General features: G+C 36.7%; 1 protein-coding gene across 5 annotated transcripts in view; it reads right to left on the bottom strand.

Annotated features, from left to right (window-relative positions):
• The window catches only part of ADGRB3 (adhesion G protein-coupled receptor B3), a 729,921-nt gene that overhangs the window by 381,409 nt on the left and 332,328 nt on the right, over positions 1 to 16,184 (bottom strand). For all 5 annotated transcript variants that reach the window (XM_058734363.1, XM_058734362.1, XM_058734364.1 and 2 more), the window contains 2 exons: positions 9,876 to 9,977; positions 9,403 to 9,509 (listed from right to left, as the gene is read on the bottom strand). In XM_058734363.1, the coding sequence (XP_058590346.1) occupies positions 9,403 to 9,509; positions 9,876 to 9,977 (209 nt within the window). The remainder of the gene's footprint in view (positions 1 to 9,402; positions 9,510 to 9,875; positions 9,978 to 16,184) is intronic.

Raw genomic sequence — 16,184 nt, 5'->3', positions numbered from 1 at the left:
TAAATTATTTATAGATCTATCTCATGAAAAAGAGATCATCCTGTACGGAAAAGAAAGCACATTGTTCTACTATACCAATGGTTCTTAATTTTCCCTAGACTTAATATAAAAAGCTTAATATAAAAACACAAGCCAGAGTTGTCCTATGGCTAGGAGTTCAAATTTGAAAAGAAGCCTCCTGCCTAAATTATAATATATAATTACATAATTATATGTAACTAAATATATAATATATAATTACATAATACGTGTGTGTGTGTGTGTGTGTGTGTGTGTGTGTGTATGTGTTGCACAGAAGCTGGGATGAAAATACTTTGGCCAAAGGGTATTTGGTATCCCAATTTCTTGCCTTAGGAATTCCTGAAATGAGAGACAGGATGCCATGAATTTCAGAATTCCAATTTAGTGTTATTAGAATAAACTAAATCATGAAGAAAACTGATGAAGAAAAGTGAGTTAGGTATACACTATGCTAACTTGTAAATTTCTAAAATAAGAATGAGAGCATAGTAAATTTACCTAACAGTAAAAACAAAACAAAACTAGAATTAGCTTTAATTGCAGAGTTTTTGGCTAGACTTAGTCAAAAGTACAGTTCCTGAGCAAGAGACATGGGTAGATTGGATTTCTTAACAACAAATCTAGAAATTCTTATTAATATTCTGAGCTAGGGGACAGAACTAGATAGAGCATGTTCTACGAATTCAAAGCAGATAATAATCAACAGACTGGGACCGAAATTTTTCAGGAACCTCCTCAATGAGAGACAGAGCATTACCTAACCTAATATTTCTCTATGGCTTTTTCAATTATATTTCCATCACTTAAATCTCCTAATCCTTGTAATATTGCATCAGTCAGAATGGGATATGTTATGCTGTGATAACAAACAACTTTAAAATATTAGTGCCTAAAAACAGCAAAAAATTATTTCTCACTCACACCACATACGCAACACAGGAACCAGGAAGGCTGTATTCATCATAGTCATTGAGGGACTTGGGGTGGTGGAGTTTGAAAGATTTTGCATTGGCAATGACATTCTCAGGCCTGACATGACAAAGACCACTTCCATACACAACCAACTGATGTATTCTAGTCACAGTTCACACCTAAGTTCAAGGGGTGAAGTAACACAATCCTCCCATGTGCCCAGAAAAGGAAAATTAGGTATCACCTGATATGGTTATGCCTTGTGATGCTATGGAACTGGCTAGCAATCATTTAATTTCTTTGCAGTCACCCACCAAAACATTACTTTCTTTACATTTTACATTTTTTACATCATTTTCCATTTTACTTCTTTGCATTCTTCTGCCACTGTGCTCCTTAAACTTTGATGCACATATGAATCACAGAGGGAACTTTTCAAAATGCAGATTCTGATTAACTTGGTCTGGAATGGGGTTTGAGATTCTACACTTCTAACAAGTGCCCAGGTGCTGCTGATACTTTTGGTCTTCAGAAAACATTTTGGCTCTACCAAATGCCTTCTCTGCACCTGCATCCAAGTAGCTCAACTGTGTTGAAGAAACATCACAACTAAACTGACTAGCTAGCTGTACTCTAAGTTCTTTATTTCAAACCTTAGTACAAGACAACCTTTGGCTACCCCTAAACACACCTGCCTCAAACTACTCTCTATTGTCCTGCCTTCCTCATTTCAGAAAATGACTTTACTACCATCACCCAAATCTGCTCATTCAGCCTTAATGAAGGATGACATCATCTCTCATCTGGATTACTACAGCGGGCTTGACAGCTTCCAATCCTGCTACCCAATAGTCTGTTCTCCATAGAACACCATATAACACTCTTCAATTATATTGAATCACATCACTCCTTACTGTCAATGGCTTCCCATTGCATTTAGAATAAAAGCCAAACTCCAAGCAAAGGTCTTTAAGGCACAGAATTATTTTTTCCCTATCGACTTCTCCAACTTTATCTCATGACATTCTGTTATTGCTCACTACCTCTGCCCACTAGATCATCTTTCACTTCCTTAAAGACTTCAAAGTTTTTCCAGATGCTAGTGCCTCAAATGGAGTGTACTCTTATTCTCTGGGACACTCATTCTCTCAAGTCTTTAATGCCTAGATTCATCTCATTTTTCAGGCCACAGCTATTTAAAGCTATTAAAATCATTTCCTCATGGAGACCTCTCTGACTTTTTTATCTAAAGCAGTCCCCAAACTTTATTTCCTATGTTGGTACTTTGTTAACTTCCTTCAACATATCACAATTTGTAATTATCTTATATCTTTTCCTGTCTACTTTACTTGTATTTGTGTGTGTCACATTCAAGATGTATCCTCAGGTCCCTGCACTCTGTTGCATATAGTTAAAGGTCAGAAGATATTTGTAGGGTAAGTTAATGGGTAGTTGAATTGATAGATGAATGACTGAATAATGGAGTACACTTTCCTTTATAAGATTTTTTCATTTGACAGTAGCTTAATTCTATATAAAGTACATTCTATTAAATCATCCTATGACGAAGTTTCAAGTCAGTGAATTTCCATGGCTAAAACTGACCCTAACATTTCTTCTCCAAGTCACACTAAATCCATAATCTGGGAGAATCTTAAAAGCCTCCTTGGCTTTTATAGTTATAATCAGTAATATATTGTGAGTTTTAAAAAAATGAAGTAAAGTGTAATTTGAGAAGTATTTCATTATATACCTGTATAATAGACACCTTTAAATTTCCCTAGGAAACACTGTTATATGTATTTAAGACTTTTTTATAATACAATTGAAATGTATTTGTTTAGTATAGTAATTCCTCTAAAGCTAATGCTTTTGCCACTAAAACTAGAAAAATCCACACAAATTACAAAAATCATACTCTTTAGAGCATCAGAGAGCTATGGATAAAATAACTAAATTTCCAGAAAAAGGAGATCCTTTCTATGGTACCCAACAATTTTAGTCATTTGAAGGGGGGCAGGCAAGAAGTGAAGGGCAGGTATAATCCTGGAAGAAAACTTCTAGTGACGAAAGAGAAACTAATGTTTTTCAGTTGCTCAGGGCTAGAGAAGTGTACTGGAAAACTGATGGTCCCTAAAAGCCTTACTAGAATCTTTCTTCATGAGACATTGGCTGAAGTTTTGAAATATGTAGGAAGCTGAGAAATTAAGATGAAAACTTCTAAAATGCAGAGTGAAATTTTCTTCATCCTTGTAAGTATGTATTTAGAAACAAATTTGAAGTTGCTTGGACAGAAATCTGGAACACTGAGCTGGTACCTTTGAAGGAAAGAACTGAATCTTCTACAGTTTCTAAGGGTTGATGGGATAGGCAAAATAGGATCTTTATCCAAAGCCTTTAAGACACACAGTGGAGGAAGGAGGACTAAGCAGAGATAGTTTTACTAAAACAGCAAATCATCCTTAACCCAGCTCAAATCTTGATTGCACTGAATTATCAGCTCCTCACTGTATTTGAATTAACAGAAAAGGGGGAATGCTTTTTGGTGGACATCAACACTGTCTAAAGCCCCTATATGTGTTTTACACAATGTCTGATATGTAACAAAAAATTAGTAGATATGCCAGATGATGTGACTGATAAAATAAGTCCATTCACAGATTCTCCAAATATTAGATTTCACTGATAAGTAAATTAAAATGACTGTGGTTAAAGTGTTTAAGACAACAGAGGAGGAAAAAAGGAAAATTCTAAAAGACTTGAAATATTAAAAAACAAGACAAAACAAAGAAACAAACAAAGACAATTTAAAAAATATATATTCTAATCCAGAAGTTAGTGAATTCTCGCCTGTGGGCCAAATCCAGCCCACTGCCCAGTTTCATATAAAGTTTTACTGGAACATTGTTATGTTTACTTACTGTCTATGACTGTTCTTGTGTTAATCGTCAGAGTTGAATAGTTAGATGCCATATGGGATGTAAAGTCTAAGATATTCATTATCTTCTCCTTGAAATATACTGTCAACTTTGAGATATGAATTTCTTAGAACATCAATATTTAGTTAACATATTATTTCTATTTTTTCCCCCATCAGATCCTTTAGGGTAGATAGCATTCAATAAATGTGAATTATTACCATTTGCTGAACACTCAGTGAACTCATAATTTTATTCAGGACCACCTGTTAAATACTGCAAAATTACGAGGTTGAACTCAGATCTTGAGTTCTCTCTGTCTTTGTCCCTCTTGGTCTCTTTCCCTCTCTGACTCTACCCTTTCCCCTCAAGTTTCCCCTAAAGAAAGATATGTCTATTTTTATCTCTCTGTCTTAATACACCACCCATAAAAGTAGACAAAAACAGGAGAAACAGGGGCGCCTGGGTGGCGCAGTCGGTTAAGCGTCCGACTTCAGCCAGGTCACAATTTCGCGGTCCGTGAGTTCGAGCCCCGCGTTGGGCTCTGTGCTGACAGCTCAGAGCCTGGAGCCTGTTTCCGATTCTGTGTCTCCCTCTCTCTCTGCCCCTCCCCCGTTCATGCTCTGTCTCTCTCTGTCCCAAAAATAAATAAAAAAAAAAGAAAAAAAAAAACCAGGAGAAACAAAGTCTTAATATCAGGATTCAAACTCCCTGACAGCCCTTTCCACAGTCAACTTTTCAATGACTTAGATTATTAATCTTACTTCCATATTTGTTTTTTTCCAAATTTTTTAATGTTTATTAATTTTTGATAAAGAGAGACAGAGAGAGAGAGCAGGAGAGGAGCAGAGAGAGAGAGGGAAACACAGAATCCAAAGCAGGCTCCTGGCTCTGAGCTGTCAGCACAGAGCCCGATGTGGGGCTTGAACTCCCAAACTGTGAAATCATGACTTGAGCTGAAGTCAGATGCTTAACAGGCTGAGCCACCCAGGTACTCCTATTTGTGTGTTAAATGAAGGTTTGAAAAATAGAAACAGAGGTGTTAAGGTACAATGACTTAAAAGGTAACATTTATACCCAATTCTACATATGTCTATATGAAGGACTTCTATTAGAGTAATATCTATCTTTGATCTTTTTCAATCCCATCACTCACTCCTCTCCAGGGAAAGAGTAATGACATATACTGGCTGAATTTAAGAAAAGGCATTGGTATGCGTGGTTCAACTTTTGCTTTAGAACTCTCTACATGCAGAGAGTATATATCCTACTAGTTCTGTCACTTCAAGCATAGGAGTGTGTGTGTGCGCGCGTGCCTGTGTGAGCATGTATTTGTATGTGTGTAAAAGAGACAGAGGGAGGGAGAGAATTAAAAAAAGAGAGATGACTGAGGTAGGAAGAAGTTGTCTGTGATTGCCCAGATGTACTAGATACAGGGTGATCTATTTCATACAGGGAGAGGCTGGCCCTCTTTGCCCACAATATTCATCCTTCTTCTTGAAAGAGCTTTATGAGTAACAAGAAAATGTTTTCTCAATTTGCCTGACTCCTGTGCCCATTTCTCAACAGGTTGTAAAATTATTTCTACTTTGTTTGGTACAAAATTCAGAAAATATCCCAGAATATGAATGGAAATATTAACAAGTGAGAAAATATCAAAATTTCAAGAATCCTACTACACTTTATTCTTCTCTCCTCAATTTTTAAAAATTGTGTGCATTTGTTTGTGGTTTGTATTTTTAATAAATAACAGTTGGATCATGTTTAATTTTAGAGCTTATAAGGTTTCAAACAAATTCATGACTATTAGCTTATTGAAATTCTGCAATGGCCAAATAATTTCATAAAATAATGTCATCGATCACTCCACATTTCTAGATATTTTGAGGCTAGGAAAATTGCACGTGAGGGATAATACTTATTAATTTCATGTGGTTAAAATTCATGAACATTAAGCCTGGTGTATCACCTGAGAACCCTCCAGCTGCCAGTATGCTCCCACTGATTAGAAAAGTGGCAGAGACATTCTTTATAAGTGTCTATGGAATATCTAATATATGCTTAGTATATGCTAGTATATGCTTAGTACTGTGTTAGTCACTAGAGAAATAAGGATAAAAAAAAAACTCACATGGCCTCTGTCCTCAAAGAGTTCAAACTAAATGTTCAACGTGATGGATTAGTGATTTTATATATCAAACTGTTTAACCAACCCATTCTGTCTACCTCCACTGGCTTATGAGAGTTCATAGAAAAAACTCATCTAATGTTTATTAATGATAAAAAGTCATTACAAACTTGGTTTATCACTGTAATTTTGCAAAATGGGTATTTAAAATATTGTAATCTATGTGGGTATGTACGTGTATTGTAATCCATATGTAAAAGAGTTGGAAAACAGAGATCTACCTATTTAAAATAGTTCTCCATAGTAGGTAACAATTAACATTTTAATGAGCTTTCCGATTATAGAGGGGGCAAAGAATGAAATCCTTCAAAGAAAATAGAACAATTACATTGTGAAATAATAAATTCTACTAAAGGAGAAGATGCAGAGTCTTCAAAGTGATTTTAGAATCTGTGGGAAATCAAAACTGTTCTATATCACAAGCACTATCTAGCTTTGCTACTCAGACAAAGCACGGGAAGCAATAGGAATAAGAGTATGAAGGGAAGTTGGTTTCGTTTCCACCTCCAATTGACTTTTTAGAGTACACATGATGAATTTGATGGGTTAGGGAAGCATTATTTAAGGCACAGATTGGTCCTATACTTCCCTAAACATGTAAAGGAAAAGATCATGATCCGTAGGCAAATACTAGATGTGTGTATATATATGCATGTGTAAGTGTGTGTATATTTTTGTATAGGTATATAAACATAATTCATGTGCAAAAATCCATGTGACATCAATTTTATACTCCCATCCCTCTATTAATCTATCTACCTATCTATTCCTCCATCTGTATTATTTTTCCACATGTGTAGTTCACATTAATAATAGGTTGAGTTCTAAAATTTTACTTTTTTTTTAAACAAATTTTTTTTTAATGTTCTTTATGTTTGAGAGACAGAGTGTGAGCAGGAGAGGGACAGAGAGAGGGAGACACAGAATCTGAAGCAGGCTCCAGGCTCTGAGCTGTTAGCACAGAGCCCGATGCCGGGCTTGAACTCACAGATTGTGAGATCATGACCTGAGCCTAACTCAGACACTTAACCCAGGTGCCCCTTAAAATTTTACTCTTATTGAGATAATATTTTAACTCAATGTATATTCTGTACATGTAGATATTAATACCTCATGGTTACAAAGTTCTTTTACAATTCATAAGATTTAATATGTATAGTATGTCTTCTGCTCTCCCTTGAAACTTCCAGAGATGTTAAAATGAGGCTACCAACTTCTTTTTGCAAAGCCAAGATTTGAGATTACATGACTTTTCCAAAAACACACCACCCAAAAATTATGTCTTCAGTGCCAGAATCTAAGGGCAGATGATTTCAAATCAAAAGCTCAGGAGGTGGCATGGCCTCCAGAAAAGAGGTTAAGCTTTGGAACAACTGTAGCTGGACACAACTTTCACTCTTTGCCTCGTAAAACTGGATTGTTCCTTGTAGATTTTCAGTACTTTGTATGCAAACCGAGGCAGGGATATTCACCTTGCAGATTCTTGTGAGCACTGGAGTTGGTTTATCAAAGTGTCCAGGCTGAGTGTCTGGTACTTTGTAGGAGCTGAGTACACTGAGATTGCTTTTTAATCTATAATATCACGCATCTGATTTATGTATGCAAGTCAACCAAGGCATATACAACTGGTTGTGAAATTATTGACTGAATGATTTCTATGGAATTCACAGTTCAAGATCAATTCTTGTATTTCACACAGTGTTTCTGTTTCTCTCCATTATCAGATGAAATGCAAACTCATTAAATATTAGTATACAAAACACTGAATTTAGGAAGTAAAAATTTTCTGTAAAAAAGTGATATTACTTATTAACAAATTCATAAGGATTGACTTATGATTTATTTAATCCCTGCAATTACTCCCATTCATTACTATGGATTAACAAGAATTGAATGTGGATATTATTAAGTAAACAAAATTAAATGTCTAAAATTAGGGAAAAATAAAATTCATTAAAATTAAATTCATAAGGAAATTTTTGGTTAATCTTTTTTTTAATGTTTACTTATTTATTTTTGAGAGAGAGAGAGAGAGAGAGAGTAAGCAGGGAAGGGGGTAGTGGGCAGAGAGAGCGGGAAAGAGAGAATCCCAGATAGGGTCTGCACTGTCAGCACAGAGTCGGATGTGAGGTTCAGTCCCACAAACTGTGAGATCATGAGCTTAACTGAAATATATGTTTTTAAATCTAGGTATTTGTATGTAACCAGCATATATTGACATGTATGTCAGTACTTGTATGTAACTCTCCTATCTATATCTATAGCTATAGATATGACAGGAATAGATACATAGATAAACAGATAACAGGAATAAGGCTCTAAATGGTAAATAATCATCAATTCAATTACTACTACCGATTTGGTAAGTAAACATATTAGTATTTCATTTTCAGATTTTTTTAATGTGACTTTTTTTTTGTTTTTTTGAGAACTAAACACATTTACTTCATCAATAGGAGTTATTATTGCATGAACCGAATTTCCACCCACAAGCAAGAATCTTCTTTAGATTTTTTTAAAAAGAATTATGCATTGTTTTGAGTGACAGTAAAAAAAAAAAAATGAAAGAAAACATAAGCACAACAAAACTTGAAAGTTCTTAACTAAATATCATCCCTGTCAATGTCTAACTTTCCAGCTGGCTCATGATCATATTTGTTCTAAACTCCACAATGTTTATTCATTGATAGAGTTCCTCTTGATTGTCAGGATGAAATGACAACAGTCTCCAATAATGACAATGACTTGCACTTCTAAAACACCAAGCAAAATTTAACTGTGCTCAAAATATTCATACATCATAGTTTGTGAGAAATTCAGTGATGTGTGGGAACAGAGGGGCAATTTTTGAAAAATTTGGTCCACTTAATCTTTTGCAAGTAATTAATTTTCTCTGGTGCAGTAACACTATCATTTTTTCAATGTCTTACTGTCAAAATGCAGTGAGAAATTTGATACCTAAATGAACAGCTTATCATTTTCCGACTACTAAGAAATATAATTTAGAAATAAACAGTATTTTGCAATGTCTTAGATATGATTTAACACAGACCTGTGCTAATTTTAACATACAGTTTAATTCTTCCAGGTAAAACTGAATAACGAATTTTGTTCAGGCCTTGTCCCCATTAGACAAGGAATTCCTTCATGTAAATAGCAGGATCCCCAAAAACCCAAGCCCTAGGAACAAAACAGTTTAGCAGTGACTTATAAAAATGAGCTTTCTGTCACATCACTTTTTCCTTCAGGCATTTTTTCAGAGATTTTGGCTGATTTGATTATAAAGCAGAAGGTTAAATTCTCACACAGTGATCATTAGGAAAAAATAAACAGAGCAAGTACGAAAGCTGGCTTTGCACCTACTGAATGCTGCAAGTGTCTGTACTCATTGGATATGCATCTTGCAAAGCTCGGCTGTTCCCAGAAGGCCACTCCATGAAGACTGAGAGAGCAGCGTCTGCTAGTGGTGCCTGTGTGTCACAAAGAACAGAGAGAAGCTTTATAACAGAGATGCTAGAAGGCATCACATAATTGGGAGGCAGGCTGAAGAATTGGGTTTGTACGTTTTCTTGCTTAGAAAACATGCAAATGAAAATGTTACGTTGATTATCTTTAAAGTGCATGTTAATGCCACTGAGAAACCATTGCACCAGCAATAATTTCTAGGTCTCTTCATTGGCTCCATTTACGAAGCACTTTATGAAGATTGTCTCATTGCTTATTGCACAGATTTATTTATGGATATAGGACAAAAGCATGACTTCATACGCAAACATAGCATGCTGTTCTTAGAGGGCAATCATCGTTTGGATTTGGGTGGGTCATTCGTACTTTACCTGTGGCATTCAGTGGGCACTGATTGAATGCCAAGTCGCCTGCCGGGGTCCTTTTCCACACCATCGACATCAGGTAATCCTCTGGGCATATTTCATAAGGTGCTGCAATTTAAAACAGACGGAACTGAATGCCAGCAGTGTTTATTTTTCTAAATATTGGCAATAAACAGTCCTCAAATGCATCTCTCTATCTGCAGAGTTCTTTCATTTTCCTTAAAGTATATCATTTACTGAAATGTTAGCAGTGTCTTCATAAAGAAAAAAAAACACCAGGTTTCATTTCATTTTCTACAAAATCTTCACAAAAATGTGCTTTCTTTTGAAGGTGCTTACTGTTCAGACTTTTTAAAAAGTCGTTTGAATTTGCTTATAAATTGAACATTACATTCAATTCAAACACATAAATCAAAAATCTTTCCAATATTCATGATGTTTTGAAATGTTGTGAAATAAAATGATTTCCAATAAACTGAAAGCCATATTAGAATTACTAACTCTAAGTGTTAAGAGGAAATAAACATACAGGGCAAAAATATATAACTTTTTATTCTTCATACAAGGGCAATAATGTCAATCATACTATATCATGTAAAAATAAACTGACTTGATCTTTTGGCCTTATAATTTTCAAAAACTCAATTGAATCACTGAGATGAGAAACTCAAAAGGTATTTCAAGAATAACAGATGTATACCAGAAATAATTTAATAGAAAGCTAAAGGATTTGTGAAGTCTATCTGTACTGTGTTTTGTATTAAACCTCACACCGTGCTCCTAAAAAGAACATACTAGTCCTTTCTCTAGACACACCTACTATTGTGCTTTTCACACAGCACTGCCGTTTATATTCTATTTTCACATATTTGTGTTCACTGTTTTCCTGGGATCTTGTTGTCTTCTCATCTCTGTATCTTGTACCTAATAATTTGGCACACAGAAGTTGCTCCAAATTGAATAAATAAATGAATCAATATATGATTATATACATACCTTTACTAAATAAATAAGGACCAAAAATAATAAGTACCTAATATATTCATGAGTGCCACTTCCTGGGAGAAATGTCTTCCTTTGAGGACAATATACTATTTAATCCATGCTAATCATAATCTACTGATCCCGATTCTACTTCAGAATTTATGAATTTATTAGGATACATTATAATTATTAGTGGGGAAGAATACAATTTGAGACTTTTTGATCTTGAAACAATGCTTTCTTTATCTGGGGTAGCAGGGCCAGAAACTTTCTGCTCTTCCTGGGGTGGGGATTGGACAAAATGGACAAAGTGGTTCCCAGCTTGCTAACCTCCGTGATCAGTGTGGAAGTGGGTGGTTGCATGTGCGTGGCTGGGGGTAATGGCTGCTTCCCTTAATTTATTTTTCTGTTACTTCTATTCTTGCAGTATTGGAGGAGGGAGCCCTTATAGGGGGCTGTCCCTATTTCCACCTGAGTTATACCCTGTTTTTGTGACATTTAAAAAAAAGTATTATTTTATGTTTTTGATTTATGGTGACTCCACCTGTATTCATCACCACCACTCCCAAGCCCGACTCCGGCAAATCCTGTTCTTGGATCCTAGGAAAGGGCCAGGCTAGCCTCAGCCCCCCTGCCTCCAGTGGAGCTGGAGGGAACAATTTCAGGAGTGTGGAGTGACAGGCTGGTGGACAGGCTAACATTGGTGCCTGCAGGGTCTCACAGGCAGCCACAGAAGGGTTTAACAAAAGATCATGATTCAATTTTTAATTTTAAGAAGATCAGTTTGCTTTCCCTGGGTAAAAGAGATGGGAGAGCAGTAGGTGGGACAAGACAACTGAAGAGGCTAATGCAGTGCTTCAGCATTGAAGTGATGGTAGCTTTAGGTAGGATGTTTGGACTAAAGATGAAGAAAAGGTGGACACAAGATAAATTTAGAAAGTAGTATACAAAATGATGGGGGAATGAGGGACTAAGGAGTTAAGGATGATGTCTGCTTTCTGAGCTAAAGAACTGGATATTAAGTGGAACTATTTATTCCCTAGTATCTTCTACCTTTAATCCAATTTTCATGCCACATTAACAAAGTAATCTCCAAAATGAAGCTTAATCCCATAACTTGCTGCTTAAAACCTTTCCATGGTTCTCCAGTACTGACAGGATAAAGATAACTATGCTTTCTGTGATTAAAAAAAAAACAAAAACAAAAACAAAAAAAAACAAAACAACCCTTCTAGCAAGCTCTAAGTTAGCATTTCAGTTATCGTTCATATTTATTCTCCTATGCATCAGCCACACAGAATTAACTGTCATCTTCCAAATATTCTACACCAGGTCACATTCTCCTGTGGTTCTGTAAATGTCAACCAAAACTACTACAGAAATATGAAAAAGAGGAAAATCATAATAAATGTTAAAACTGAGAAACTACATCATGCATAGTTTATTACATAACTGAATTCTGTGTAAAACAACTAGTCTATTTTTAATAAAGATATAGCAGTAACTAATCTAATAATACCATTACATTAATTACCAGTTTTTGTTCCATCTATACACCCAACTTCTGTTCATTATCTTTCTCATTAACTCTTCATTTGTAACCTTTCATTTTCACTTCACTTGTATTTTTTTTCTGTTTTTCAATGTTTTGAACTCCAATTTTCTTTAGTTCCATTGATGAAATTTGAAATACATTTCATAAAATGGGGTGCGATAGCATTCAGGCTTTCTTTCTGATTTAATCTTGACACAAACCAATGAAGAAGCAATCTGCACCCTAGACTTCTTCATCCCCCTGTTGTGGTTTCAGAAAGTTTTTCTTTTCTATTGTTTCTTTTCTATTGTTATTCTGCCAAAAATTAGCCTCCTTCCCTTAGCCCTTCCCCCACGGTCTTCTGTGTGGTCAGAAACTCTGGTAATTGCAAGCGTTAACCACTAGATGGCAGGGGTGGGCCAATAGGGTGAAATGTTTACTGGACTCGCAGCTGAAACCGAAGAGGTTCAAAATTAAGGTGGGCAGAAGTAGTAACTGTCAGCTGGGGAATATGGGTCAGCGATTCATTTTTTTTTTAAAGGTATAATACTTGGGAAAAATAAAATTTCTTCTCTCCCAGGAAATACGACGTTTAGTGATAAAACAAGCCTCAGCTACAAGGCTCTTCAATCTAGCCTCTTACCTCAGCTCACACCCTCTCCACCTTCAGCCCCCCACCCCCCTCAGCTACACTGACCCCTTGGATGCTTCCTTCTCCAGTACTCCAGGAAGGCTCCTACCTCAGACCTTGTACACTTGCCCTTTCTTTCTAGATATCCCTACCTCTGCTCCCCAAATGTCTGCATGGTTTGTGTCTTCACTGCTTTTAACCTTTACTGAAATCTTACCTTCTCCGGGATTTCCTGACTCCTCTCAAACACTCTTAAACATTCCTTTGTTTTACTCTTCCCCCAAAGGCTTGTTCCTTATAACTTCTATGTTTTTTCCCCTAGCTTTCTTATTTTACAGTGTTATTATTATTATTTTGTTTGCTTGTTTATTTATTTATTGCCTTCTCCTGCTAGAGTGTGTACATCATGAAGACAATAATTTTTCTGTTTTGTTTCATTTCTAGGGCACAGAGTACTTACAAATCTCACAAATGATAGGTAGATACCTATGAACACACACATATATTTTAAGCCAAAATTACCAAATACTTTCAAAAGATCTGTTGTTTCCATACCTCAGTAGTTAAGATGACAGAAAACGAGGATGATTCTACAAATTACTAAGGACAGTGTGTGTGTGTGTGTGTGTGTGTGTGTGTGTATAAGTAGACCAGCAGTAGGTAGGAATGTTCATTTAGGAAAAGTAAGAGAGGGAGTTAGCTATACAGTTTTCCTAAAAATTAGCCAAACTGGGTTTCCAGGGTGCTGGGTATTGACAAAAGTTGACTTTATAAGGCTGTGTCTGACTTGGTAAGAGTCCTCGGACCCAGTCCAGAATCCCCCAGTGTGTTCTGTATATATCCTAACTAGTTCAGAAAGAGGCTGATTAACTTTTTTTTCAACCACAGCCCTCAATTACTAATACTCATTTACTTAAGACAATCGGTATGGTCTACTTCAACCAAACCAAAAAAAAAAAAACAAAACAAACAAACAAATAAAATGACAGTTATTTTTAAACCTAGAAAGGTCAACAAACTTTGCTTTTCTCCACCATAAATTTATAAAGCCTTGGATACACCGTGCTCCTTGTAGATGGAAACACAGTACACAAATAATTAGAAAGGAAGATGACAGATTTGCAAATTTGCAGGATTTTCAGCCTTTTAGTAGTAGTGTCAAATCCCACATCTGCTGTAAATATTCTTTTTTAATTAAAAAAATTAATGTTTTATTTATTTTTGAGACAGAGAGACAGAGCATGAGCAGGGGAGGGGCAGAGAGAGAGGGAGGCACAGATTCCGAAGCAAGCTCCAGCCTCTGAGCTGTCAGCACAGAGCCCAACACGGGGCTCGAACCCACAAAACTGTGAGATCATGACCTGAGCCAAAGTTGGACGCTTAACCACTGAGCCACCCAGGCGCCCCTCTTTTTAAATTTTTTAAAAATATTTATATTTGAGTGACAGAGACAGAGTTTGAATGGGGGAGACGCAGAGAGAGAGGGAGACAGAATCTGAAGCAGGCTCTAGGCTCTCCGCTGTCAACGCACAGCCTGATGCAGGGCTTGAACACACAAACCGTGAGATCATGATCTGAGCTGAAGTCAGATGCTTAACTGACTGAGTCTCCCAGGTGCCCCTGCTTTAAATATTTTCTCAAAGGTGATTTGGCATTCTTGGAAGATGGCATCTTTAAAAAGTTTAGTTCAGAAAATAGGTGTATTTATGGTCATACCAAGAGCAAAACAGCCTAGGTATTAACAAAAATTAATTTTCTTCCATCTTAGGTTTATGAAGCCCCCAGTAGTAGGAAAATTTCTGAACTCTCCTCAGTGCCCATTATGGAATTCATTAATTCTACAGATATTTACTGAACACTCATAATGTCCCAATCCCCTTGTAAAATACCGCACATAAAAAGAATGAACAAGAATAGTCAGGGTCTCTCAACTCCCAAGATGGTGAGGGAGATAATAAGTGGAGAAATTATAACACAGCAGGATGTCCACTATGATCTGAGAAGTTCTGGCTCCTCTAGGAGTACTATGGGGGAGAGTATGTCAGTGGAAGACTTCCAGAAGTGATGTCCAAGTTGAAGTGTAAAGGATAAGTAAGAGTTGGCCAATGAGGAAAGGAAAAGTGTGCCTTGGGAACCACAGGTCGGAAGACCCAGGGGGCAAGGAGAACCTTGTTGTATCCAGCATTTCAGAATGGCTAGAGTATAAAGTTGGGGATGAGTAGAAGTGAGTAATTACTAGAGGGAGAGGGGTGATAAATAATAAGATAAACTAGGAGTTTGAACTTAAGGGCAAGGCAAGTTTGTTATTGTGTTCTGAATGCTATACATGCAGTTTGGGGAATGGACTGAAGGAAGGTGAGACTGAAGGCAGGAGGGCCTGTGACAACCTAAACGCAATAACCAGGGAAGCGGTGTGGCATCACAGGAAATGGCAACTGGAAGTAGGTGGATTCAAAAATCTATCTAAGATGTAGGATGGTCTCAGCAACGTGGCTGGGTGCAGGAGGCGAGGAAGTAAGAGAAATGAAAGATGAAACTCAGGTCTCCAGGAAGAGTACCTGCTGTGCTACAGCGTCAGTTAGAGCACACGAGGAAGACAGGGCTTGGGAGAGAAGATGCTGAAAACAGTTCTGACTTTGAGATATCTGAGCACATTTGATATTGTCACAAAGGCATCTGGTGTATGAAACCAAAGTTCAGGAGAAAAACATAAGCGAAAGAGAGAGATTTGTGTTAAGTTTTGTTTTCCTGTTTAATGCTACCTATGCATATTTTGTGAATTATACATACGGGTACCTGGGTGACTCGGCTGGTTAAGCTTAAGCATCTGACTCTTGATTTCGGCTCAGGTCATGATCTTGCGGTTCATGGGATCAAGCCTGCAAGTGCTGAGCCTGCGTGGGATTTTCTCCCTCTCTCTCTGCCCCTCCCCTGCTCTCTCTCTCTCTCTCTCTCTCTCTGTGTGTGTGTTTCAAAATAAATAAATAAACATGTTTTTTAGAAAAGAAAATACATAATTAGTACACATAACTCTCTGTGCTCAAAATAAAAACATTATTGTAGGGCCATATGAAGGATTCTTGTTTTTTATGCCTTAGCAAAACGGAACAGCAACTCTGTTCATCAGCTGAAAGATCCCACCGCCTGCTATGACATACAAACCCAT

The sequence above is a fragment of the Neofelis nebulosa genome, chromosome 6 (genome assembly GCF_028018385.1).
Source record: "Neofelis nebulosa isolate mNeoNeb1 chromosome 6, mNeoNeb1.pri, whole genome shotgun sequence".
Classification (NCBI taxonomy): domain Eukaryota; kingdom Metazoa; phylum Chordata; class Mammalia; order Carnivora; family Felidae; genus Neofelis; species Neofelis nebulosa.
Note: the sequence above shows the minus strand (reverse complement) of the source record. Positions and strands in the feature narration are given on the sequence as shown.